At 43.1% G+C, this 26127-nt stretch overlaps 1 protein-coding gene across 4 annotated transcripts in view; it reads left to right on the top strand.

The window, feature by feature from the left end:
* The window catches only part of LOC140741682 (transcriptional regulator QRICH1-like), a 65226-nt gene extending 48727 nt beyond the window's left edge, over nucleotides 1-16499 (top strand). For all 4 annotated transcript variants that reach the window (XM_073071954.1, XM_073071955.1, XM_073071957.1 and 1 more), the window contains 5 exons: nucleotides 3248-3362; nucleotides 6542-6650; nucleotides 8415-8566; nucleotides 13453-13543; nucleotides 15709-16499. In XM_073071954.1, the coding sequence (XP_072928055.1) occupies nucleotides 3248-3362; nucleotides 6542-6650; nucleotides 8415-8566; nucleotides 13453-13543; nucleotides 15709-15898 (657 nt within the window). In that variant the 3' untranslated portion in view covers nucleotides 15899-16499. The remainder of the gene's footprint in view (nucleotides 1-3247; nucleotides 3363-6541; nucleotides 6651-8414; nucleotides 8567-13452; nucleotides 13544-15708) is intronic.
* Nucleotides 16500-26127: the final 9628 nt, after the last annotated feature.

Raw genomic sequence — 26127 nt, 5'->3', positions numbered from 1 at the left:
TATCCAGGAGTCTCTTAAAAGACCCTATTGTATCCGCCTGCACCACAGTCACCAGCAGCTCATTCCACACTCTCATCACTCTGTGTATTAAAAACAAACATTCTCCCAACATCCCCGCTGTACCTTCTTCCAAGTATTTTAAAACTGTGCCCTCTGGTGTTAGCCATTTCATTCCTGGGGAAAAAGCCTCTGACTATCCACGCGATCAATGCTGTTCATATCAATTCTTGTACACCTCTATCAGGTCACCTCTCATCTTTCATCACTCCAAGGAGAAAAGGCCAAGTTCACTCAACCTATTCCCAATTGAGGCAACATCCTTGTAAATCTCCTCTGCACCCTTTCTATGGTTTCCACGTCCTTCCTGTAGCGAGGCAACCAGAACTGAGCACAGTACTCCAAGTGAGGTCTGACCAGGGTCCTGTACAGCTGTAACATTGCCTCTCAGCTCTTGAACTCAAATCCCATGGTTGATTAAGGCCAGTGCACTGTATTCCTCCTTAACCACAGAGTCAACCTGAGCAGCTGCTTTGAGCGTCCTATGGACACAGAACCCAAGATCCCTCTGATCCTCTACACTGCCAAGAGTCTTGCCATTAATACTATATTCTGCCATCATATTTGACCTACCAAAATGAACCACCTCCCACTTACATGGGTTGAACTCTATATGCCACTTCTCAGCCCAGTTTTGCATCCTATCAATGTCCTGCTATAACCTCTGACAGCTCTCCACACTATCCACAACAACCCCAACCTTTGTGTCATTTAGCAAATTTACTAACCCATCCCTCCACTTCCTCATCCAGGTCATTTATAAAAATTATGGGTCCCAGAACAGGTCCCTGAGGCACACCACTGGTGACCAACCTCCATGCAGAATACAACCTGTCTACAACCACTCTTTGCCTTCTGTGGGCAAGCCAATTCTAGTTCCACAAAGCAAGGTTCGCTTGGAATCCATGCCTCCTTACTTTCTCAATAAGCCTTGCATGGGGTACCTTTATCAAATGGCTTGCTGAAATCCATATACACTACATCTATTGCTCTACCTTCATCAATGTGCTTAGTCACATCCTCAAAATTCAGTCAGGCTCATAAGGCACCACCTGCCCTTGACAAAGCCATGCTGACTATTCCTAATCATGTTATGCCTCTCCAAATGTTCATAAATCTTGCCTTTCAGGATCTTCTCCAACCACTGAAGTAAGATTCACTGGTCTGTAATTTACTGGGCTATCTCTACTCCTTTTCTTGAATAAGGAGACAACATTTGCAACCCTCCAATCCTCCAGAACCTCTCCCGTCTCCATTGATGCAAAGATCATTGCCAGAAGCTTGGCAATCTCCTTTCTCTCCTCCCACAGTAGCCTGGGGTACATCTCATCCAGTCCTGGAGACTTGTCCAACTTGATGCTTTCCAAAAGCTCCAGCACATCCCCTTTCTTAATATCTATATGCTCAAGCTTTTCAGACCGCTGTAAGTCATCCCTACAATCGCCAAGATCCTTTTCCATAGTGATTACTGAAGTAAAGTATCCACGAAGTACCTCTGGTTTCATACGCACTTTTCCACTGTCACACTTGATTGGTCCTATTCTGTCACACCTTATCCTCTTGAGCTTCACATACTTGTAGAATGCCTTGGTGTCTTCCTTAATCCTGTCCACCAAAGCCTTCTCATGGCCTCTTCTGGCCCTCCTAATTTCATTCTTAAGTTCCTTCCTGCTAGCCTATAATCTTCTAGATCTCTATCATTAACTAATTGTTTTTTTAACCTTTTGTAAGCTTTTCTTGACTAGATTTCCAACTGCTTTTGTACACCATGGTTTCTGTACCCTACTGTCATTTCCCTGTCTCATTGGAACATGCCTATGCAGAACACCATGCAAATATCCCCTGAACATTTGCCACATTTCTGCTGTACATTTCCCTGAGAACATCTGTTCCCAGTTTATGCTTCCAAGTTCCTGCCTGTTAGTTTCATATTTCCCCTTACTCCACTTAAATGCTTTCCTAACTTGTCTGGTCTTGTATCTCTCCAATGCTATGGTAAAGGAGATAGAATTGTGATCACTGTGTCTAAAATGCTCTCCCACTGAGAAACCTGACACCTGACCAGCTTCATTTCCCAATACCAGATCAAATACAGCCTCTCCTTGTTACTTATCTACATATTGTGTCAGGAAACCTTCCTGAACACACCTAACAAACTCCACCCCATCTAAACCCCTTGCTCTAGGGAGGTACCAATCAATATTTGGGAAATTATAATCTCCTACCACGACAACCCTATTATTATTACCTTTTCAGAATGTCTCCTTATCTGCTCCTTGATGTCCTTGTTACTATTTTGTGTGTGTGTGTGTGTATATAAAAACACCCAGTGGAGTTATTGACCCCTTCCTGTTTCTAACTTCCACCCACAGAGACTCAGTAGACAATCTCCATGACTTCCTCCTTTTCTGCAGCTGCCCCCAATTCTTTTGCCTCCCTCCCTGTCCTTTCTGAAACATCTAAAGCCTAAATCTCATTGGCACTAAAGCCAGTCGTCAGCTGGACAATAGTCTGCATCCTATTGCAGTTACTTGCTGTTTTCCTGTCCTCTGCATCTTGTTTTCTCACTTCTCCAGTTCTCCTGAAATAACAGCTGTTTCTCTCTCTACAGAACCTGCTGAGTGTTCTGTTTTTATTGCGCACAATCATTTATTCCTTTGTGAATACAAAGTTGTAAGTTGATGGATCTATTTGGTGGGGGCAGTCGGTGCCTGTGGAGGGAAAAAACTAGGCTGCTTAATGAACTCTTCAGCTGTATACACATCATACTTGGGGAGCACAGTAGTGTAGTGGTTAGCATGGTAGTCTACAGTACGGGCAACGCAGGCTCAATTCCCGCAGCTGCTTGTAAGGAGTTTGTGTGTTCTCCCTGTGACTGTATGGGTTTCTTCCCGGTGCTCCAGTTTCCTCCCACAATCAAAAGACGTACCGGTTGGCTAGTTAATTGGTTATTATAAATTGTTCCATGAGTGGGCTAGGATTAAATTGGGGGATTCTGGGTAGAGTGGCTCGATGGGCCAGAAGGGCCCATTTTACACTGTATCTCCAAAAAATAAAATAAATTGTCAACCAGTTTCTTTGTGCCCGACTTGCTGGGTGCTTGCTGCTTTTTGTTTCAACTTTCCATCATTTGCAGAGATTCAATACCTGATTTAATGTTAAATTGAAAATTTCTCTAACTTTTTTGCAGTATCTATTTGAAAATGGCAGAGTAGATGATATATTTTCAGATATCTACTATACAAAGTTCACTGAAAAACTGCAGGAAGTGTTAAAGGACTGGCAACCTCAGGTCAGCTCTCTGGGTAAGTGATGCTGTAGGTTCTTCACTACAGCCACATGTGTTTAACCGTTGCCTTATTTTTAGAAACGGGTTGTCACTTGAAATAGTGTATTGCTGTGACATGGAGGGGCTGTGTTCTAACTGAAATTTTCTGTAACGTGATCCCTCTTCTCCAGTGGGTGTACAGATGACAGGCAAGGAAATTCTAATTGTAGGTAGAAGAGAAAGGGTTGTAATTTTAATTACTAGATTGACTTGCAGCTGTTCCATTGCTGGATAAAGTATTGTTGTACAACTGTCAATAGAAGAGATTGCCTTGTCAATTGCCAAAGCAAATCCCTTAAGTGGCTTCCTGCTGTGAACTGGCAGCCTGCAATCATTGCTCTTTCCAAACCAGTTCTTGTACATTTGTGAAAATAAATTTACATAAGAGTGAATTTTACTCAATACTCAATGTTTGGTGTTTTTGTGAATTCTGTAAGTGATTTTTTTTTTTAGCTGTTTTATAACCTTAGTAATCTTATAAATATCTACAAGGTCTCCCCTTGGGATCTGCTTCTCCAAAGAAAATAATCCAAGTTTGTAATCTCTCCTAATAAGCACATGCCCTCTAATCTAGGCAGCATCCTGGTAATTTTTCTCTGTGCTCTCCAAAGCCTCTATGCACTTCCTGTAATGGGGTTACCAGAATTGAATGTAATGAGGCTTAATCAGTTTTATAAAGCTGCAATGTAACTTCTTGACTCTTGAATTCAGTGCCTTGGCTAATGAAGAAAGTACATGTGCTGTGTTTACCACTGTCTATCTGTGCAGACATTTTCAGGCAGCTGTTGACATAAATGTCCACAATGTTCAGCAGAACACCACAAACCAACAAAAGAAGTCCTGTTATTACCCACCCACTCACCCATAATCATGGGCAGTCCTCCAGCTCCAGGACAGATCTCCAGGCTTTGGCAATTGGGTTTCAACTTCCTTTGCCCTTTGGTCTCTGATCTTTGATATCATCCCCAGGGCTAGCTGCTGACAGGACCCGAACTCTAGGTGCTCTGACTGTGGTCCTTGTGTTGTACTTGTTTAGGACCTTGCCCACATCCTCTGCCTCCAGGCATGCTTCCTCCTTTATCCTTGAATGGTCCTGATCCCTCTGTCGTTATTCCTGAATGATAATCATTGCTGACTTACTACCAAAGCATTTAATGTTACCCCTCACTCTCCTATCACCAGTCCTCCACACCATTGTGGGCTTACTGCCCCAGCATTTAGTATTACTCCTCATTCACTTGTCCTGTCACCAGTCGTCCGCAGTCTGGTTTCACATAAACTAAATCATTTTCTGTCTTTGGATGAAAATATACTTTTCCAGAAAGACCACCTGACTACCAGATCCTCGGTTCCCAACTACGTCTTCCATTTTATCTCTCTTCTAAAGTTAACCATCCAGGAACATTCTTGATCTTGGTCACTTTGCAGCTACATCCCTGCAATCATTATTGGATTGCCCCATTCAATTCTATTTGTGAAATTAATTCACCTGCCTGCTTATAAATCGTTTTTTAATTCATGCATTAAAACTGGCCAGTTTGCCTCATTGATTTTTAAGTTTTGTTAAACTTTTGGTTTTAAGCTTTTAGGTGCACTCTACTTCCTATAATTTGTACTTTTGAAAAGTTTAGAAAACAGCTAGATGTTAAAATGTATATCCTGCCTAAATTTTTATACTTCAATCTTTACCAATTTTTTATTTCTAAAGCTTTTTTGATTCATTAGGTTCTATTGTTTCATCCTATCTATGGAAGGGCAAACGTTCCAGACTTAATAAAGTTCACCTTCAAAAACCTAAAAGGGAAGGTGGTCTGGCCTTGCCCAATTTTTGTTTATATTACTGGGCAGCCAACATACGCTTTCTTACTTTTTGGTCTTTCTTTCATAATCAGCCTGACTGCCCAAAATGGGTGGCAATGGAGCTGAATTCTAGTAAGGATTTTTCCATTTCTGCACTTCTTGGATCCGCACTTCCTTGTCATTTGCCTAGACTAATTGTTAGTCCTCTTGTTAGATGTTCTTTGAGAATAAGGGCTCAGTTCAGAAGATGTAATGGCCTTCACGGTTTCTCTCTTTCTAGTCCTATTTTACATAACCATCTTTTTTGACCTCCTATGCAAGACTTAACATTTCATGACTTGTACAGAAAGGGCATTAGGTGCATTGAAGATCTTTTCATTGATAATCGTTCTGCAACTTTTGAACAACTCTGCAAAGTTTAACCTACTTAATACTCATTTCTTTAGATATCTTCAAATAAGACACTCTACTTGCCCTTTAATATCAAACTTTCTTGAGATGCCCGAGAAAAACGTTGTGGACTTGTTTCTTTGTATAAACCCATTGGGCAAAGGTTTAATATCTACTATTCGCGATAGGTTAGTGACCTTGAGGTGTGCCCCCTTTGATAAAATCAGAACTGTCTGGGAGCGTGATTTAAATATTTCTCTGTCCAATGAGGCTTGGGATTCAATTCTTAAATCAATTAACTCAACCTCTTTATGTGCCTTTTGCAGTTCAAGGTTGTACATATGACTCATAGGTCTAAAACTAAATTATCGCGGTTCTATCCTGATATTAGTCCCTTTTGATAAGTGTAAAGGGGGCGAGGTTTCTCTTATTCATATGTATTGTGCCTATCCTAGTTTGGAGAAATTTTGGAGAGATGTTTTTTAACTTTATCCCATATTCTTAATTGCCATTTAGAACCTAACCCTTTGCTCTTTTGGCACCTTAGGTGAAGTTGACATGCATTTGAGTCCGACTAAATGTCAAACATTATCTTTTTCATCTCTTTTGGCTAGACGTTTAGTTCTTGGGTGAAGAGATGTTGCCCCACCCACTCATGCTCAATGGCTTAGAGACATTATGTCCTGTAGAAACTTATTTAAAAAATTAATAAAAAAGAAACGAAAACAGCTAGATGGCAGATGTGCTGAATGGGACATGGGAAGCTTGTTTTACATTGACTACCATTGCTGAGTTCTGATCAGGTTAACTGTCCCTCTTGCTGAGTAACTTGCTCTCAGAAAATCTTAGCTCTGGTTCCCAAGATGGCATTGATGTTCACAACTTAGCCAGAGGCTCTCAGAAGTACTTACTAAATAGCTAGTGTCTAGTCATATAACATTTATAATGTGATGTATTGTTTAATAGGTTACATCATCCCCAGTCACATCACTGAGGAGATGCTGTGGGAATGCAAACAGCTCGGGGCTCACTCGCCTTCCACTCTCCTCACAACCCTCATGTTCTTCAACACCAAGTGAGTACCACCAATGCTGCTATTCAGTGTCTGTTTGCATTTATGGTTCTGAAGCTGATGCCATGAATATAAAGAACTTGTTATGAACCATATTCTTGTGCAAACAATTATGGATAACATGATCCCATGTGCGTTTGGGAAAAGTGTATCTGCTTCACACTGGGAAGTATGCTTCAGTTTTGTCTCCTATGTTTTGGTGCTGAGCTAAAATAATTCTCACCTCCACATAGAGGGGAAGCTCCATTAAATTTTAAAAAATAGTAAATGTAAGTCCTTCATTTGAAAAGGGAGTGGAAGGGAAAGCAAAAATGGATATAAACTTATTGAAAGTTGGTTTTAAAGTTTAGAATTTATCCCACATGAATGGCAGAAACAAATCTGCAATATTCAGGCTGATGTGGTCAACTTCTCTTTTAGGCAGAAATGATTTAAAAAAAGTTAATGCACAGCATTTCAAAGTTCAGGTTAATCAGCAAAGTTAGATGGCTTTGAGAAAAGGAATAGTTTCCAACCAGTTTATTAGAGCTTTTTGAAGAAGTAACACTATGACTCTAAGTGACATGTTGTGGGTGAAGAGGAACAAGCAGATGTCCGCTCACATTTCCATTAGTCATTTGAAAATCTGACATGGCAACAGTTATAGTGGAACAGAAAATTCCCAGGCTCTTTGGTACCATGTTGGTGTGGGTAGGCATGGGGCTGGTGGTGGGGTCTCGGTTTTACAATTTCTATAAATAATATGGATGAGAAGAGCTGAAGGTTTAGCTGTGGACATCACAAAAGACTAGTAAATCAGTAGGAAAGTGAATTGTGAAGATGGCATAAGGAGGCTGCAAAGAGAAATGGGTGAAGTGAGTGTGCAGAGGTCCCTCAAATGGTGTATACTGTAGGAAATGTGATATTATCCACTGTGGCAGCACAAATAAAGTTTATCCAAATACAGAGGGGTGCAGTGTCCTTGTGCATGGTTTGCAAAGAACAAGTATGTAGGTATGGCAGAATATAGTATTAATGGTAAGACTCTTGGCAGTGTGGAGGATCAGAGGGATCTTGGGGTCCAAGTCCATAGGACGCTGAAAGCAGGTTGACTGTGTGGTCAAGAAGGCTACGGTGTATTGGCCTTCATCAACCATGGGATTGAGTTTAGAAGCCGAGAGATAATGTTGCAGCTATATAGGACCCTGGTCAGACCCCACTTGGAGTACTGTGCTCAGTTCTGGTCGCCTCACTACAGGAAGGATGTGGAAGCCTTAGAAAGGGTGCAGAGGAGATTTACAAGGATGTTGCCTGGATTGGAGAGCATACCTTATGAGAATAGGTTGAGTGAACTCGGCCTTTTCTCCTTGGAGTGAAGGAGGATGAGAGGTGACCTGATAGAGGTGTATAAGATGATGAGAGGCATTGATCGTGTGGATAGTCAGAGGCTTTTTTCCCAGAGCTGAAATGGTTGCCACGAGAAGACATAGGTTTAAGGTGCTGGGAAGTAGGTACAGAGGAAATGTCAGGGGTAAGTTTTTTACTCTGGGTGGTGAGTGCGTGGAATGGGCTGCTGGCAACAGTGGTGCAGGCGGATACAATAGCGTCTTTTAAGAGACTTTTAGATTGGTACATGGAGCTTAGTAAAATAGAGGGCGATAGGTAAGCCTAGTAGTTTCTGAGGTAGTGACATGTTCGGCACAACTTTGTGGGCCAAAGGACCTGTATTGTGCTGTAGGTTTTCTGTTTCTATGTATAGCAAAATTTCGTCTTGTTCTCTTCATTCAGGTACTTCCTATTGAAGAGTGTGGAACAGCACATGAAACTGGCCTTCTCAAAGGTGGTTCGACAGACAAAAAAGAACCCAGTCAATCCCAAGGACAAAAGCACAAGTATTCGTTATCTGAAAGCATTGGGTCTCCATCAGACTGGTCAGAAAGGTCAGCACCTACCTGTCTCAAACTATTTGTATGTCATTGGGAAGCAGTTTTCCTGACAATTCCCTCCCTGGGAGTCCTCCACATTTGCACAACAAAGATTGGATGTTTGGTTTCCAAAATTAGTTCCTAAATCTCAGTAAATGCTAAGCATAAATGGTTGTGCAGCTGGAAAACTGGGCATTTGAAACACACTGGTTTGGTAGTTTAAACCTGTTTAAAGTTCATTACTTGTTAGTACTTTGTTCATTGTTTCGCTTCATCCCAGAGATTGCATATGCAACAAGGGGGTGAATCACTGAAACTCTGGAGAAAGTACCTCCAGCTCTAAAGGGAGACATTTACACAAGATGCACACAAGGCTGACAGTTCCTAGTTTATTAAGAATGGTCACAGAACTCAAAGTCAAAGTAAATTTACACTCAAAGTACTTGCGTCACCATATACAACGCTGAGATTTATTTTCTTGTGGTCATACTCAATTCAAGAAATTCAGTAGAATGAATGAAAGACTGCACTCAACAAGAAGGAGAAACAATCAGTGTGCAATAGACAAACTGCAAATACAATAATAAAACACATGATGAGAGGCTTCTTTGAGTCTATAGGTTGTGAAACAGTTCATTGATGGGGTGAGTGAATTTGAAAGAGGTTGTGCTCTTTTGGTTCAAGAGCCTGATGGTTGAGGGGTGATAACTGTTCCTGAACCTGGTGCGCTGATGGCAGTGGCAAGAAGAGAGCATGAACTGGGTGGTGGGGTCACTGGTGATGGATACTGCTTTTCTGCGATAATGTTTCATTTAGATGTGCTCAATGGTGGGAATGGTTTTGCACTCTCTGCCACACATCACTAGAAGTTTAACAAAGTTTTAGATATCATGCTGAATCTTCACAAATTACTAAGGAAGTAGAGGTGCTGCTGTGTTTTCTCCGTAATTGCACTTGTGTGCTGAGCCCAGGACAAGTCCTTCAAAATGATAACACCGAGGAATTTAAAGTTGCTGACCCTCTTCACCTCTGGTCTCCTGATGAGAGCTGGCTCATGGAACTTATGGTTTCCTCCTCCAGAAGTGAATAAACAGCTCCTTGATTTTTTAGTCTCCCTCCTATATGCCAATTTGTCACCACCTTTGATTCAGCATCAGCAAACTTAAATAAGGCATTGGAGCTTCATAAGTATAAAGCAAGTAGAGCAGGAGGGCTAAGTACACAGCCTTGTGGTGCACCTATGCTGATGGAGATCATGGAGGAGATGCTGCTAATCACAAAGATATAGAAGTAGACCATCAGGCATCTCGAGCTGGTCCCACCAGTGATAGAGCTTTACGGGCCTTTTGGCCCAACTTACCCAGTTCCAGCAAGTTGCCCTGAGTTTTCCTGCATTTGGCTCGTATCCCTCTAAGCATTTCATGTTTATATACCTATCCAAATATCTTTAAAATATTATTAGTGCACCTGCCTCTACCACTTTCACTGGCAGCTCATTTCATATACCCACCATTCTCTGTATGAGAGGAGTTGTCCCTCAGGTGCCTTTAAATCTTTCCCCCTCACCTTCAACCTATGCCCTGTAAATTTGCTATATCCTGGGGGAAAGACAGTGAATATACACTTTATCTAGGCCCCTCATGATTTTATTAACTTGTAAGGTCACTCCTCAGCCTCCTCCATTCCAAGAAAAACAGTCCTAGCTTGTTCAGAACTTCAGTCCTTCAATCCTGGTTGACATCCTTGTGAATCTTTCCTGCTAAGTGAATTCCTTCCTATAGTGTGTCTGCCCACAATACTGTTAACTGCAGTCACACCAATGTCTTGTACAGCTGCAACATGATGTCCCAACTCTTGTACTCAGTGACCTGAATGAAGGTAAATATGCCAAGCTCTATCTTCACCATTCTTTTTGCCTGTGTCACCACCTGTGTCTCTTGGTTTCTCTATTATATAACACTCTCCAAGGCCCTACCAGTCACTATGTCCTGGCTTGGTTTAACTTTCCAAAATGTATCAATGGACAAGGACAACATCAATTAACTATCTGGTCTGCAGCCAGGTTCAGAGATTCACAGCTCCATAGAGAAGAAACGCTAACCCAATTCTGAATTAATCTTGGTAAATGAAACCTGCTCTGTTCCTCTCTCTCGTAATCCAGGCACGCTGTTGGAATTGTTGGTGTTGGTCGTTGTATCTGAATTGGGATGACCTGGTTTAAATGTGAAAATGTCTGTTAAGCCTTAAATCTTGTCTTGAGATTGAAGTGCAGTTGCCTTACAGGTCATTCAGCCTTTCCAACATGTTCTGCCTGGATTAGAGAGCGTCCCTTTTGAGGAGAGGTTGAGTGAGCTACAGCTTTTCTCCTTGGAGTGAAGGAGGATGAGAGATGACTTGATAGATGTATGCAAGAGACAAAGATCGAGTGGATAGCCAGAGCTTATTTTCCAGGGCAGAAATGGCTAATATGAGAGGGCATCATTTAAAGTGATTGGAGGAATGCATGGAGGGGAAAATGTCAGAGGTAGGGTTTATTTTTACTGGTGAGTGCATGGAATATGTTGCCAGGGTTGTGGTAGAGGCAGATACATTAGGGACATTTAAGACTCTTAGTTAGGTACATGGATGACTTTAAAAAATGGGAGAGCTATGTGGTGGGGAAGGGATAGATGTTGGAATGGGTTGAAGGATTAGCATAACATTGTGGGCTGGAAGGCCTGTACTATACTGTACCTTTTGATTTGTAGCTGTCTCCTCTCCACTATCTCAATAGTGTTCTTGTTCTCTTTGGATAACCTTGATGCCTTTTGTGTCTTAAAATCCAGTTATCTAATCATCCTGAAGGTCAGTGTACTAAACACCCATTTCACCCTCCTGTCTGCCTTCGTTACTGCTCTCAATGAGCAATGTGCTCTTAAGTTCCTCTTCCATGACATTCCCTAATGCTCTATCATTCATAGTGCAAGTGCAACATTGGTTTGACTTTTCCAAAATACATCCTTCACATTTATCGGTGTTGAAATCTATTTGCCATGCCTCCCCACTTCCCAAATTGATAAGATTCCCTGTAATCTGCAATAACCTTCACTATCAGCAACACTTAATTCCATGTCATCCCCTTTCTATTTAAATAGCAGAACAACTCTTGGGGCCAATTGGTCTGTCGCTGTTTTCTATACTCAGTGGCCATTTTATCATGTACTTCCTATATCTAATAGTTGCCCCTGAGTGTATGTTCATGGTCTTGTGCTGCTGTAGCCCATCCACTTCAAATGTTCAACGTGTCATGTATTCAGAGATGCTCTTCTGCACACCACTTTTGTAATGTATGGTTATTTAAGTTGGTCACCTTTCTGTCAGTTTAAACCAGTGTGGCCATTTTCCTCTGACCACTCATTCAAGGGGCATGTGCACCCATTGAGCTGCCACTCACTGGATGTATTTTTTTGTTTCTCTCATTGTTCTTTGTATACTTCAGAACAGGGCTTTCAAACTTTTTGTGCGATGAAACAATAAACAAGGGTCTGTAAACCACAGGTTGGGAACCCCTATGCTAGAGACTGTTGTGGGTGAAAATCCCAGGAGATCAGCAGTTTGTGAGATGATCAAACCCCTCCATCTTGCAGCAACGATCCTTCTACAGTCATAGTCACTTGGATCACATTTCTTCCCCATTCTGATGTTTGGTCTGAACAACAACTGAATCTGTTGACCATGTCTGCATGCTTTTATGCATTGAGATGCTACCACCTGATTAGCTGTTTACATGTTTGCATTAACAAGCAGGTTAACTTGGCCACTCGGTGTATGTTGATACTGCAGTATCCTCTACTCCCACCTTGGTGCCTCTGATATGGACCCCACAGCTCTCAGAATAGGAGTCACTTGATTAGGGATACTAGAATTGAGGGAAATTAGTTAGGGGACAGAAAACAGAATCAATGCTGGGGGGGGCGGGGGGGTTACTGGTGGGGGTTGGGACTGAATCCTGCCATTTGCAACCTATGCTTAAAGACTCTGATGGAGGACTGAGTGTAGGCTATCCAATTTTATAAAGAAGTGAAGATGGAGGGCAAACTGACAGTAAGAATCCCCAAAGAGAATATAATTGGGAAAGGACAGTGTGGAGTAAATAACTAGGAGCACAAGCTGCCATTTACCACTCAACTCTCTGCACCATTCAGGAAGATTTTGGCTGCTCAAACCTTGCCTTGAACTAAAATGGAGCAGCGCCTGTGGAGGCAGAGGTGTGGTAATGGCCCATGCCAGGACTAAATCAGGATATTGTCCTGATCCATTTACTATCCCTCTGCCTCCGCAGATTCTAATCAACCTTCTAAGTTCCTCCAGCAGTTTGGCTCCAGATTCAAACATTTGTAGTTACTTATGTTTCTCTCCCCTCTCTTTTTTTCTCTCTTCCCCCCCTCTCTCCCCCCCCCCCCCCACCCCCCGTCACCATTCAGCCTGCCCCCACACCGAGACCACCCCTACTGAAGCCTTGGTACTCTCATCCCAAGCTCTTCACCGAGACTGCCCTGCCAAAACCTTGGCACTCTCACCCCAAGCCCTTCTGAGAGCAGACACTTACACTAGAGTTCGCTGTCTCGCTAAACTTCCTCCTCCAACTTGACATTGGACCTGCTAGTAGGTTAGAAGCTGGGGCAAGACAGCAATGGTTTTAGGGGATAGTTGAACAGACTCTGGTAGCATTACTGCCTGTCCCCAGTTGTCTTGGACTTTTCCCAACTTTTTTTTATGCCAAGGCTAATACCAAGGGTTTGTGGACCCCAGATTGGAAATCCCTGATTTGTGTTCAAATACTTTGTTCTCAAAGTGCAGAACATCAGTCCTATGCTGACGTGTAATGTTGATTTGTAATCTGAAATCTGTCTGCGTTTCAGTTACAGATGACATGTATGCAGAGCAGTCGGAGAACCCTGAGAACCCACTGCGCTGTCCCATCAAACTGTATGACTTCTACCTCTTCAAATGGTGAGAATGTTTCTGTAAATGAGGGGCAAATGCCTCCATCCTCAAACTTATTGATGAATTCTCCTATAGCATTCGTGGTTTTTAGCATTGATCTAGCCAGCCACCTGCAGTGGATCAGAGTGATCTCCACTTGGTTGATGCCTGGTTGAATGACACTCAGGGATTGAACTAAACTCTCTTGCACTGTACTTAGAATGAGTTGAGTGCTCTCATGTGACTACCTAGATTTGACAGGGTGGATTCCAGCTGGGTCAGCCAATGAACAGCATTGAGCTATTTCATAGTAATAATTAATTTATTTGTATCAGTGGTTTCCAACTTGTTTTATGCCATGGCCAACAAGCAAGGGGTCTGTGGATCCCACGTTGGGAATCTCTGACATGTATTCAAACAAATACTTTGTCCTCAAAGTGTAGGTGGTCAGTTCTTAGAAACATAGAAAACCTACAGCACAGTACAGGCCTTAAAGTTGTGTTGAATATGTCCCTACCTTAGAAATTACCTAGGGTTACCCATAGCCTTTTATTTTTCTACACTCCATGTACCTATCCAAAAGTCTCTTAAAAGACCCTATCGTATCCGCCTCCACCACCATTGCTGGTAGCCCATTCCACGCACTCACCTCCTCTATACCTACTTCCAAGCACTTTAAACCTGTGCCCTCTTGTGGCAGCCATTTCAGCCTTGGGATAAAGCCTCTGACTATCCACACGATCAATGCCTCTCATCATCTTATACATGTAACACGCTGTAAGGTTTCACTGCTAAGGCTAATGTAATGGCTTCTAAGTAATGTTCCACTGTTAAGGTAATGGTTTCTCTGTAGCAGCAATTTTTGGGTTATGACTAGAGATAATGGGACTTTGGAATTCAGTGGCTATCCAATGGGAGAAATGTTGTTCGTTCTTGTGTGTCTGGGAGCCGGGTTTCTCGCGGTTCTTTTGCTGAGGAGAGATGAAGAGGGAGGACACATGTGGAGAGAGCTGGTAGACCACCGGACAGAGTGGACTGAGATCTGAGGGTCAGAAGGTCGGCGATGTTCGGAGGAGACCGATGGTGGAAGAATGACTACTGAGTGAGCTCCAACGGGGACTTTGGCTCTTTTTGTTTTGTTTATTTTCATTACTAACCCTATATTCAGATTAAGATTCATAAAGTCTATCATTTAATTGCATATGGTGTACTGTCTGATATTTTGCGTTGTGGGTTTGTAACGGGGGGTACATTACACAGCATCCACACAAACGTGATTACCCAGTTTGGTGGAGCCGAAGGCTGATTACCCTAGACGAACACGAGCTGGGCGAGCCTCAGGGTTAAATACACCTCTATCAGGTCATCTCTCATCCTCTGTCGCTCTAAGGAGAAAAGGCCAAGTTCACTCAACCTATTCTCATAAGGCATGCTCCGAAATCCAGGCAACATCCTTGTAAATCTCTTCTGCACCTTTTCTGTGGTTTCCACATCCTTCCTATAGTGAGGCGACCAGAACTGAACACAGTACTCCATGTGTGGTCTGTCCAGGGTCCTATATAGCTGCAACAATACCTCGCAGCTCCTAAATTCAATTCCATGATCAATGAAGGTCAATACACCGTATTCTTCTGTGCTGATTCCATGGCTGGCTGAAAACTGTTCTGCTTTAGGGTCCCTTATCTATAAAAGGATGTGCTGACATTGGAGAGAGCCCAGAGGAGGTTCATGAGAATGATTCTGGGAACGAAAGGGTTGGTGTATGAGGTGTTTGATTCTGGGCCTATGCTTGCTGGAGTTCAGAAGAATGAGGGGAATCTTATTGAAACCTATCAAATACTGAAAGGCCTAGATAGTAGGTATGGAGTGGGTGTTGCCAGTAGTTTGGGGGGGCGGTCTAAGCCTTGAGGGTACAGCCTTAGAATAAAGGGATGTCCATTTAATACTGAAATGATCATCTATTGAGGACAGCCCTTACTATTGCTCATGGTGACGTAGGGTTGTCATGAACTCCCTGAGGACCTGGCACCAGTTGCCTGGACAGTTGTGATGAGTGTGCTCTCACCTGGTGACTAGTGCCAATGGAGGGGGTGTCTAGGTATGACCTAGGTGACAGGCATTGAATTCTTATTAAATCTGTTGCAAGTCTTACAAGATTGATTTTCCCAAATAACCTGTGATATCTTGTTCAGTCCCCAGAGTGTGAAAGGCAGGAACGATACCTTCTACCTGACGCCCGAGCCTGTGGTGGCTCCGAACAGTCCGATCTGGTACTCAACCCAGCCCATTAGTAAGGAGCACATGGAGCAGATGTTGACTCGGATTCTGACCGTGCGAGAGATCCAGGAAGCTTTTGCCATTGCTGCTGCCAACCTGCACTGAAGCCCAGCTGTGAAGGCGGGCGCACGCACACTATGTGCACTACAAGGGACACTAAGGCCTTTCCGCTGTGTTTCCGTGGAGGCTTCAGGCGGAACCATCGATTGTATATCTTTGGATAATTTAGTATAATATGGTTTCGCTCCAGATACGAGGAGTCTGGCAGTTGCCTTTCTCAAGTGGCAGATTTGATTTCTACTTTATTTTTGATGCGTGGCAGCATTTTGTGCAGCGAGAGGGTCTGCTGACCTCTGGAAACTGTCATGAACTCCAGTGTGAGGACTGCTGAAACCCCTCAGGACGAACTCATCATGTGATTGGTGTGAGACGGATGTATTTGTAATCTTTCTGCCAATTGCTGGCGTAAACCTGGCCTCCACTGAAGAGAATTTAACCTGGACGAGAGAATAGAACGCTGATGAAGGGTTATATAATTAAATGTTTTTCAATACTTAAAACAAAAATAATGTTTTTTAGACTGACTAGAACTGAAGACTTTTCACACATCTGGCCTAGTGTGAGGCCTTAACTCCAGGCAAGATGCAGAGCAAAATAATTGTAATATACTCGTTTACCATTATAAAGAGACCTTTGTTTTTCTGTGTTCTGTTCTGATAGTCTGTGCGACACAGCAAAAATTTCTCGGCCTTAGAAAAATGTGTGAGGTTTTCATTGTAGTTGAGTGAAGTGCATGTGAAATGGAGGGAGGTCCACACCCTGCACTTGTTCACTGCCCTGTGAACACAGTTGCTGCTCTGACAGCCTGGTGTGGTCTGATCATTGTTAAATGGCTGCCAGGTGAAATCATTTCACTTCTGATCACTAATTCCATTGGCTTGTAGTCACGTCTGTGCACTGATGTCGAGGTTAGGCTGTGGCACTGTTGATAATATGACTTTAGGAATACAGTAGTGTTTATTGTGGTAGCTAATAGTCATGGTGTAGACACTAACTTTATTTTGGATAATTTCTGACTATACTTTGTGCTAGAAGGGTGATATTTGTAATTGCCATATTGCGATACTTGGGGTGTCAGGTTGTCCAGGGTGTGACGTATTGCCCATTGCGAGCCACACATATAAAGTTGAATCACAGTCCACACCCACAATGATAACAGTGAACTTGTGCGTTACCCACAGGGGAACCAGATTTCCACAAGGTTCCTTGTTAGTTTGAATTAAACAGCCTAGCTGAACTAGCGTTAGGCACTACATGTTCAGAGTACAGCATGCACTTATCAGTCTTTGATTAGTTTGGTAAAGGGTAACATATCTGGCCCTTGGTGTAGCACGGCTAAGATATGTTTATTATTGCCTTAGTATGACTGCCTGCTCAGGTTCTAGTTTACTCTGCACTGAAGCGTGCTGTTCACCATTCCAGATTGCTGAGAAAACTGCAGTGCCACCAGCTGACTGGACAATCTAGTGATTAGTGTTTCAGAGGACACTCTGTGGTGCACTCTCGGTGAACCTCTATTTTTGGTGTCCCAGGACAGCCCATTCACATTTGGCATGTTGAGTTTTTCCTTTTAATTTGAGTAGCTGGTTGCAGACATTTTTAATTTAGTGATAGAGATGGCCTGTGACCATTGATTGTGGAAGGTGATAAACTTTAATTCATTTTCAGTGACGATAAAGGATCTGCTCCTGTGACAACACATTCCCTGAGCCACCTGCAAGAAACTGTTGGACACCGGGCGGTGGGAAACTCGCGTGCACTGTCACTGTGATTGATGGTGGTTCTCAGTTTCATCACAGTGCAATGGAAATTGCAATGAAGTAGTGTATGTGTGTCTCTCCATTTCCACAGAGCTGACAAGAAAAGCACAGTGCTGGAGAGCAGCTCATTATCACCCACCGCTTCCCTCTGTCCCACACTACCCTTGCACTTCACTCTTTTGCCCAGTAGTTTAGCAGCCATTGTTAAAATCCTGTTTAAAAGAATTGGGATTCAGGGAAAGTTCAGTTTTACTTACCAGAGTTCTCTTTTGCTGAACATGAGGCAGATATCAGAATTAGGTTTAATATCACTGGCATATTCTGTGATATTCATTTTTTCAGCACACGTGAGGCTGCTTAACAAGATAAAATTCTATGGTGTTACAGGAAAGATACTGGAATGGACAGAGGAATGACTGACGGGCAGCAGGCAACAAGTGGGAATAAAGGAGACCTTCTCTGGTTGGCTGCCAGTGACTAGTGTTCCTCAGGGGTCAGTATTAGGACTGCTACTTTTCACATTGTTTGTGAATGATTTGGATAATGGAATTGATGGTTTTGTGGTAAAGTTGGCAAATGACATGAAGATAGGTGGAGGGGTAGGTAGTGCTGAGGAAGCAATGCGATTACAGCAGGGCTTAGACAAATTGGAAGAATGGGCAAAAAAAAGTCAGATGGAATGCAGTGTTGAGTAATGTATGATAATGCATTTTGGTAAGCGGAACAATAGTGTGGAGTACTATCTAAATGGTAGAGGTTCAAATAGGTGCAGTGGGACTTAGGAGTCCTCGTGCAAGACTCCCGGAAGGTTGATTACAGGTTGAGTCTGTGGTAAAGAAGGCAAATGCAATGTTGGCATTTATTTCAAGATGATGAGGCTTTATAAGGTTTATAAGTCAGGCTGCACTTGGAATATTGTCAACAGTTTTGACCCTTATCTCAAAGGATGTTCTCTCATTGGAGAGTCCAGAAGAGGTTCACAAGGATGATTCCAAGAATGAAGGGGTCAACTTATGAGGAGCATTCAGCAGCTTAGGGCCTGTACTCACTGGAATTTAGAAGAATGCAAAGGGATCTCATTGAAACCTACCAAATGTTGAAAGGACTAGATAGGGTGGTTGTGGAGCAGATGTTTCTTCTGGTGGGGGTATCCAGAACTAGAGGGCACAATCTCAAAATTGAGGGGTGATCTTTTAGAACAGAGGTAAGGAGGAATTTTTTGAGCCAGAGAGTGGTGAATCTGTGGAATGTTCTGCCACAGACTGTAGTGGAGGCAAAGTCCATGGGTATATTTAAGGTGGAAGTTGAGTTTCTTAATCAGTCAGGGCATCAAAGGATATGGGGAGAAGGCAGGTGTATGGGGTGGAGTGGGATCCAGGATCAGCCATGATGGAATGGCAGAGCAGACTCAATGGGCTGAATGGCCTAATTCTGCTCCATGTCTTGTGATGCAATGCAATACATAATAGAGGGAAAAATTAGTCTTTATATTAAATAGTTAAATAAGTAGTGCAAAGAAAAGTAGTGAGATAAAGTTTATGGATTCAATGTCCATTCAGAGGGAAAGAAGTTGGATGATTCTGGAAGATTTCAGCACTAACCATGTTGCTGCCTTTGATCTAAGTTCTGCCTCTCTAGAACACTACATCAAAGCCACTAACAACTGCTGTTTAAAAATTTTTAACCTAACATGTTTTATTCAAATATTCTGAAGACTTTGTTTTGATTGTAGGGTTTATAAATTCAAGACCCCCATAAAGTATAAATGCCCCCTTTAGCAAATGTTCCTGTTAACACAGATTGCTTCCATCCAAATTCCTTTGAATTCCTATCCAGTACAACTCCAGACTGTTCCTGAGCAATCAGTGTGTCCACTGGAACATAACTGTGTTCCCCTTTCACCTGCCACTACGGAGCACAGTAGGTAGCTGTTTGTTTCTGGCCCTTGAAGTGTTGGTATGTTTGACACTAGTTCCCTCACCAACACACCCCTTATCACTGCTCTCATTCTTTCATTTAAAACTTCAACCAGCTGCCCATATCTGTATGAGGAAATGCCTTCTGAACAGGACTGTGCTACCAGAGGGGATGGTTTCCATAACAACTAATCCTATGTAGTGATACAGCAGAGTCGGGCCATTTGGCCCCTCTGGTATGAGCTGAACGATTACTTTGTCAAGACCCATCAATCTGCACTCAGACCATAGCCGAACCCCTCCCTCCATATACCTGTCCGAGTTTCTCTTAAATGTTGAAATCAACCCTGCATCCATCATTTCCACTGGCAGTTAATTCCACACCACCCTCTGAGGGAAGAAGTTCCCCTTTAAATATTTCATCTTTCACTCTTAACCCATGACCTCTAGTTCTAGTCTCTCTCAATCTCTGTGGAAAAAGCCTGCTTGCATTGACCTTATCTATACCCCTCATAATTCTGTGTACCTTTATCAAATCTCCCCCTATTCTCCTTTGCTCCAGAGAATAAAATCCTAAGCTATTCAACCTTTTCCTATAACTCGGGGTCCTCTACCTGGAATGGTTTGGGAGCAGTGGCCACTTCAATCCCTGCAGTCCAGGGAATTGTGCTGATCTCAGCCTGCCCATCCTGACCCCAGTGTCTGAACTGAAGGCAGTGCTCCAACCAGTGCAAGATGTTGCACTTCAGTATGACCAAACGGGTAGGGCACTGAGGAGAGTGGTAGAACAAAGGGATCTGGGAATACGGGTCCATAATTTGTTGCATCACAGGTAGATGTTGTAAAGAAAGCTTTTGGCACATGAGCCTTCAAAAATCAATGCATTGAGTACAGAAGATGGGATGTTATGTTGATGGGGCCTAATTTGGAGTTTCGGTCACCTATCTACAGGAAAGATGTAGTTAAGAGTGCAGAGAAAATGTACAAGCAAGTTGCTGGGTCTGGAGGGATTGAGTTATAAGGAAAGACTGAATATGTTAGGACTCTAGTCTTTAGAACTAAGAAGACTGAGATTTCATAGAGGTATACAAAATTATGAGGCGTATAGATGGGGTTAATGCAAGCATGCTTTTTCCAGAGGTTGGGTGGGACTACAACCAAAGGTCATGGGTTAGGGGTGAAAGGTGAAAAGTTTAAGGGAAACAAGAGGGGAAACCACTCAGAATTGTGAGATTGTGGAATGAGCTACCAGCACAAGTGGTGCATGTGAGCTTGATTTCAGTGTTTAAAAGTTGTTTGGATGGTAGAAATATGAAGGGTTATGGTTCTGATTCAGGTCAATGGGAGGAGGCAGTTTAAATAGCTCCAGCATGGGCTAGATGGGCCAAAGGGCCTGCTTCTGCGCTGCACTTCTCTATGACATCCTCTCACCATGGCTTCTGGCTGATCCCTCTCCCTCAGCCATGGCTGAAGGAGTTTTTAAACCAGTGCTTCAGCCACAGATTGTGCAGTGGATGAATGCTTCAACCCCACATGCACCCTGGTTTACTGTGAGACACACCCCAACCAGGGAATATTGTTCCCATCACCCATTTCATCCTCTTCAAACTGCCTTGACACTGAGAATTTCTGAAACTCTTGCTTTCCCATCATCCTAAAGCTATTAAATTATCTGTAAACGGGTTGGTAATCCTGTCTGCCGTATAACCAGGAGAGTTGTCTGTGGCTCTTTAGAGATTGCCTACAAGGTGTCAGGTCCACACCTGATTCTACCATTCTGGGGCAGTGACTGGTGGTCCCACCAAATCAAGTCTCTGCTCCCCTCACAAACAAGAGAAAATCTGCAGATGCTGGAAATCGGAGCAGTACACACACAATGCTGCAGGAACTCATCAGGCCAGGCAGCATCTACAGAAAAGCCTTGCCAAAGGGTCTCGGCCTGAAACGTTGACTGTACTCTTTTCCATAGATGCTGCCTGACCTGCTGAGTTCCTCCAGCATTTTATATGTGTTGCTCTCTGCTCTCCTACTTGCTGGTCCACTGCGTGGAAGGGATCCTCGATCCCACCAAGAATCTTCAATCGGGGCACCTCCCTGCTCAGAGTGGCTGCTCCTACAAGTCAATGGGGGGAAATGCACAGATCTAGACATCTTAACGCTCCCTCTCCAGAACAATAATCAGCTTCCCTGACTGATGCAGTTCAGTCCCTGCCCAAAAATCTGGAATCATCCCACTATCTCAGTCCATGTATTGATGGACTGTCAATACAGGGCTATACTTGCCCTCTCTCTTCTCTCCTGTCCCTGTCCAGGATCACCCCATTGTCTCAGTCTGGAGTGATTGATCCCGAGAGATTGTCAATATAGGGCTGGACTCGTCTCCACATCCACCTCCACCCAATCCAGAATCTCCCTACTGTCTCAATCCATGGTGATCAGTCCTGATGGACTGCCGATACAGGGTTAAACTCACCCCCCTCCTCCCTCCCCCCAGTCCAGAATCTCCCTACTGTCTCAGTCCATGGGGATTGGTCCTGATGGACTGCCCATACAGGGCTGGACTCCCATCATTAATTTTTTTTATCCAACAGAATGGGGAAGTTTTTACTTGTAAAATATTCTTTTGCTTATTTTATTTGTGATACAGTTTCAAGTATTTTAAATAAAAGTTAAAGATTAACTTGTTTTTTTAAAGAAACAATCCATTTGTGGAAATGTACCTTTGGGGAATTTCATTGGGGAATGACCTTCACCCTCGTTCTGCTCAGTCAGGTTAACTCAGACATTCTATTTCCAGTTCTGTACTTACGACAGACGTTGGTATAAATACCACTGTTGTTCATCAGAAAATGATCCCCTGCTGAGGTTTGTAAATCTGGGAGGCAAGTATGTTTGTCTCCCATTGGGGTGAACTTAACTGTTCACAGCAGTTCAGGAATTTATTGGCTCTGAATGTTGAATGTTTTCTCCCATCTCTTCAAGCAGGTGATAATGACCTTTTTGCTTTACATTCCTGTCATGTTTCCCTGAGCAGAAGGGAGCTATCCAGGGCAGATGGGAACAGTCGGAGGTGCCCAGTTGTTCAAGGGACAGGGATGCTGGGTGTTTCTTCACTATGTTCATCATGGCAATTTGTGTAGTTCCCTGCTGTGGATTACCTGTATCCCTGACCTTAACAAAACTGTTCAGATGGAGATGATTTGCTATTAATCATGGATGAGTTGTAGATTTGTTTAATCAACAAATTTCATGCTCTGTCAGTGATATTAAACCTAATTCTGATTCTGAAGAACTCTGCTCAACCTGCTCCTGGAGGTGGTAGTCAGGGTGATACAGAAGGTGACAGGGCTTTGACACCTCGCCTCTCCCTCCCCAAATCTTCCCTTCTACAAGTTGGATGAGTTTTTAACCCCAAGCTCCACAACTCACTCACCAGGCAGTGAGTCTCCACAAAAGTTACAGGGTGCATTCATGGCATTAAAAGTGACCAAGTCTGAAGTCTGACCAGCAGAAGGGAGTTGCTGTGTAGTGGATTGGTGGCAACCTTCAGCATTGCGCTAGAGGGCAGAACTGGCTGGGATAACTACATGGAGGTACCATCCCCTCCTGCACTGTTTCAGCAGTTTGCTCAGTGCCTGCAAGCTGCTTAACAACATTGTTTTGATGCAGTCTGTGGTGACTTTACACTTAATGATACTCAATATCATATGTTCTCCCAATGACCCAACTTGTCCACGTGCCTACCTGAGCAAGTATCTTTTAAATGCTGTAATTATACCTGGCTCACTGGTGTCCTTTCGCAGTTCTTTCATACCTCCACATTCTGTATGAGGAAAAAGTTGCCTCTCAGATCCCTTTTTAAATGTGGGGAAAGGAAGGAACCATTCATCTTATCTATGTTCTTTCTATGTACTAGAGCTACAGTACATACTTGCAGCCCTAGGTCTCGGTCCTTTAGCACTTCCCAGGACTCATCATTCACTATGTAACTCCTGCCCTGGATTAACTTGCCACCGCACACTCAGAGGTTAAGTTCCATCTGCCATTCCTTGGCCCACTTCCCCAGTTGATCTTGGTCCTTTTGTAATTTTCATTCACTGTCTATTACACCCAACAATTTTGGTGTAATCTACAAACTTAGCACTGTGCCATCTGCATTCTCATCCAAATTCTTAATGTAGATAAATAAGTAGACCCAGCGCCAATTCCTGTGGCACATGTCTGGTCACAGGCATCGAGTCTGCAAAACAGCCCTCCATTACCACCCTCTGACTCCTTGCACCAAACTAATTCAACATCAGCCTGCTCACTCTGGATCCCATGTGATTAACATTCTGGATCAGACTACCATGTAGGATAGAACCACAGAATACTACAGCACAGAAAGTGGGCCATTCGGCCCTTCTAGACTGTGCCGAAACTTTATTCTGCTAGTCCCATTGACCTGCATCCAGTCCATAACCCTCCAGACCTCTCCCATCCATGTATCTATCCAATTTGCTCTTAAAATTTAAGAGTGAGCCCACATTTACCACATCAGATTGCAGCTTGTTCCACACTCCCACCGCTCTGAGTGAAGAAGTTCCCCCAAACTTTTCCCCTTTCACACTAAAGCCATGTCCTCGTATTTATCTCTCCTAATCTAAGTGGAAAGAGCCTACTCGCATTTACTCTGTCCATACCCCTCGTGTAAGCCTCTATCAAATCTCCCCTCATTCTTCTACGCGCCAAGGAATAAAGTCCTAACCTGTTCAATCTTTCCCTGTAACTCAACTCCTGAAGACCCAGCAACATCCTAGTAAATCTTCTCTGTACTCTTTAAATCTTACTGATATCCTTCCTACAGTTCAGTGACCAAAACTGTACACAATACTCCAAATTTGGCCTCACTGATGTCTTGTACAACCTCACCATAACATCCCAACTCCTATACTCAATACTTTGATTTATGAATGTCAGGATGCCAAAAGCCTTCTTTACAACCCTGTCTATCTGTGATGCCACTTTCAGGGAATTATGTATCTGAACTCCCAGATCTCTGTTCCTCCATACTCCTCAGTGCCCTACCATTTACTGTGTATGTCCTACTTTGATTTATCCTTCCAACATGCAACACCTCACAGTTGTCTGCATTAAATTCGATCTGCCATTTTTGGCCCATTTTTCCAGTTGGTCCAGATCCCTCTGCAAGCTTTGAAAGCCTTCCTCGCTGTCCACAACGCCTCCAATCTTAGTGTCATCAGCAAACTTGCTGATCCAATTTACCATATTATCATCTAGATCACTGATATAGACAACAAACAACAATAGTCCCAGCACAGATCCCTGAGGCACACCACTAGTCACAGGCCTCCAGTCTGAGAAGCAATCATCCACTACCACTCTGTCTTCTTCCACATAGCCAATTTTGAATCCAGTTTACAACCTCTCCATGGATACCTAGCATCTGAACCTTCTGAACTAACCTCCCATATGGGACCTTGTCAAAGGCCTTACTAAAGTCCATGTAGACAACATCCACAGCCTTTCCTTCATCTACTTTCTTGGTAACCTCGAAAAACTCAATAAGATTTGTTAAACACGATCTACCCCACGCACAAAGCCATGCTGACTATCCTTAATCAGCCCTCGGCTGTCCAAATACTTGTATATCCAATCTCTCAGAACACCTTTCAATAACTTACCTACTACTGATGTCCGGCTCACCGGCCTGTAATTACCTGATTTACTTTTGGAGCCTTTTTTAAACAACGGAACAACATGAGCTACCCTCCAATCCTCCAGCACCACACCCGTGGCTAAGGACATTTTAAATATTTCTGGCAGGGCCCCTGCAATTTCTACACTAGTCTCTCTCAAGGTCCGAGGAAATGTCATATCAGGCCCGGGGGATTTATCTACCTTTATTCGCTGTATAGCAGCAAGCACCTCCTCTTTAATCTCTGTTCCATGACACTACTGCTTGTTTCCCTTCCTTCCAGTATGCCAGTTTCCTGAGTAAATACTGATGCAAAAAACTGTTTAAGATCTCCTCATCTCTTGAGGCTCCACACATAGATGACCACTCTGATCTTCTAGGGGACCAATTTTGTCCCTTACTATCCTTTTAATATACTTGTAGAAACCCTTCGGGTTTACCTTCACATTATCTGCCAAAGCAACCTCATGTCTTCTTTTGCCTTCCTGATTTCCTCCTTTAGTATTTTCTTACATTTTCTATACTCTTCAAGTACCTCATCTGTTCCTTGTGCCCTATACCTGCTATACATCTTTCTTTTTCTTAACCAGATCGCCAATATCCCTTGAAAACCAAGGTTCCTTATGCCTGTTAACTTTGACTTTAATCCTGCCAGGAACATGCAAACTCTGCACTCTCAAAATTTTGCCTTTGAAGGCCTTCCACTTACTGAACACATCCTTGCCAGAAGACAACTTATCCCAATCTACTCTTCCTAGATCCTTTCTCATTTCCACAAAATTGGCCCTTCTCCAATTTAGAACTTCAACTTGAGGACCAGACCTATCCTTATCCATAATTAACTTGAAACTAATGACATTATGGTCACTGGACCCAAAATGTTCACCTACACATACTTCT

Source organism: Hemitrygon akajei, chromosome 19 (genome assembly GCF_048418815.1).
Source record: "Hemitrygon akajei chromosome 19, sHemAka1.3, whole genome shotgun sequence".
In the NCBI taxonomy this organism is placed as follows: Eukaryota; Metazoa; Chordata; class Chondrichthyes; order Myliobatiformes; family Dasyatidae; genus Hemitrygon; species Hemitrygon akajei.
This window is presented reverse-complemented; position numbering and strand designations above follow the sequence as displayed.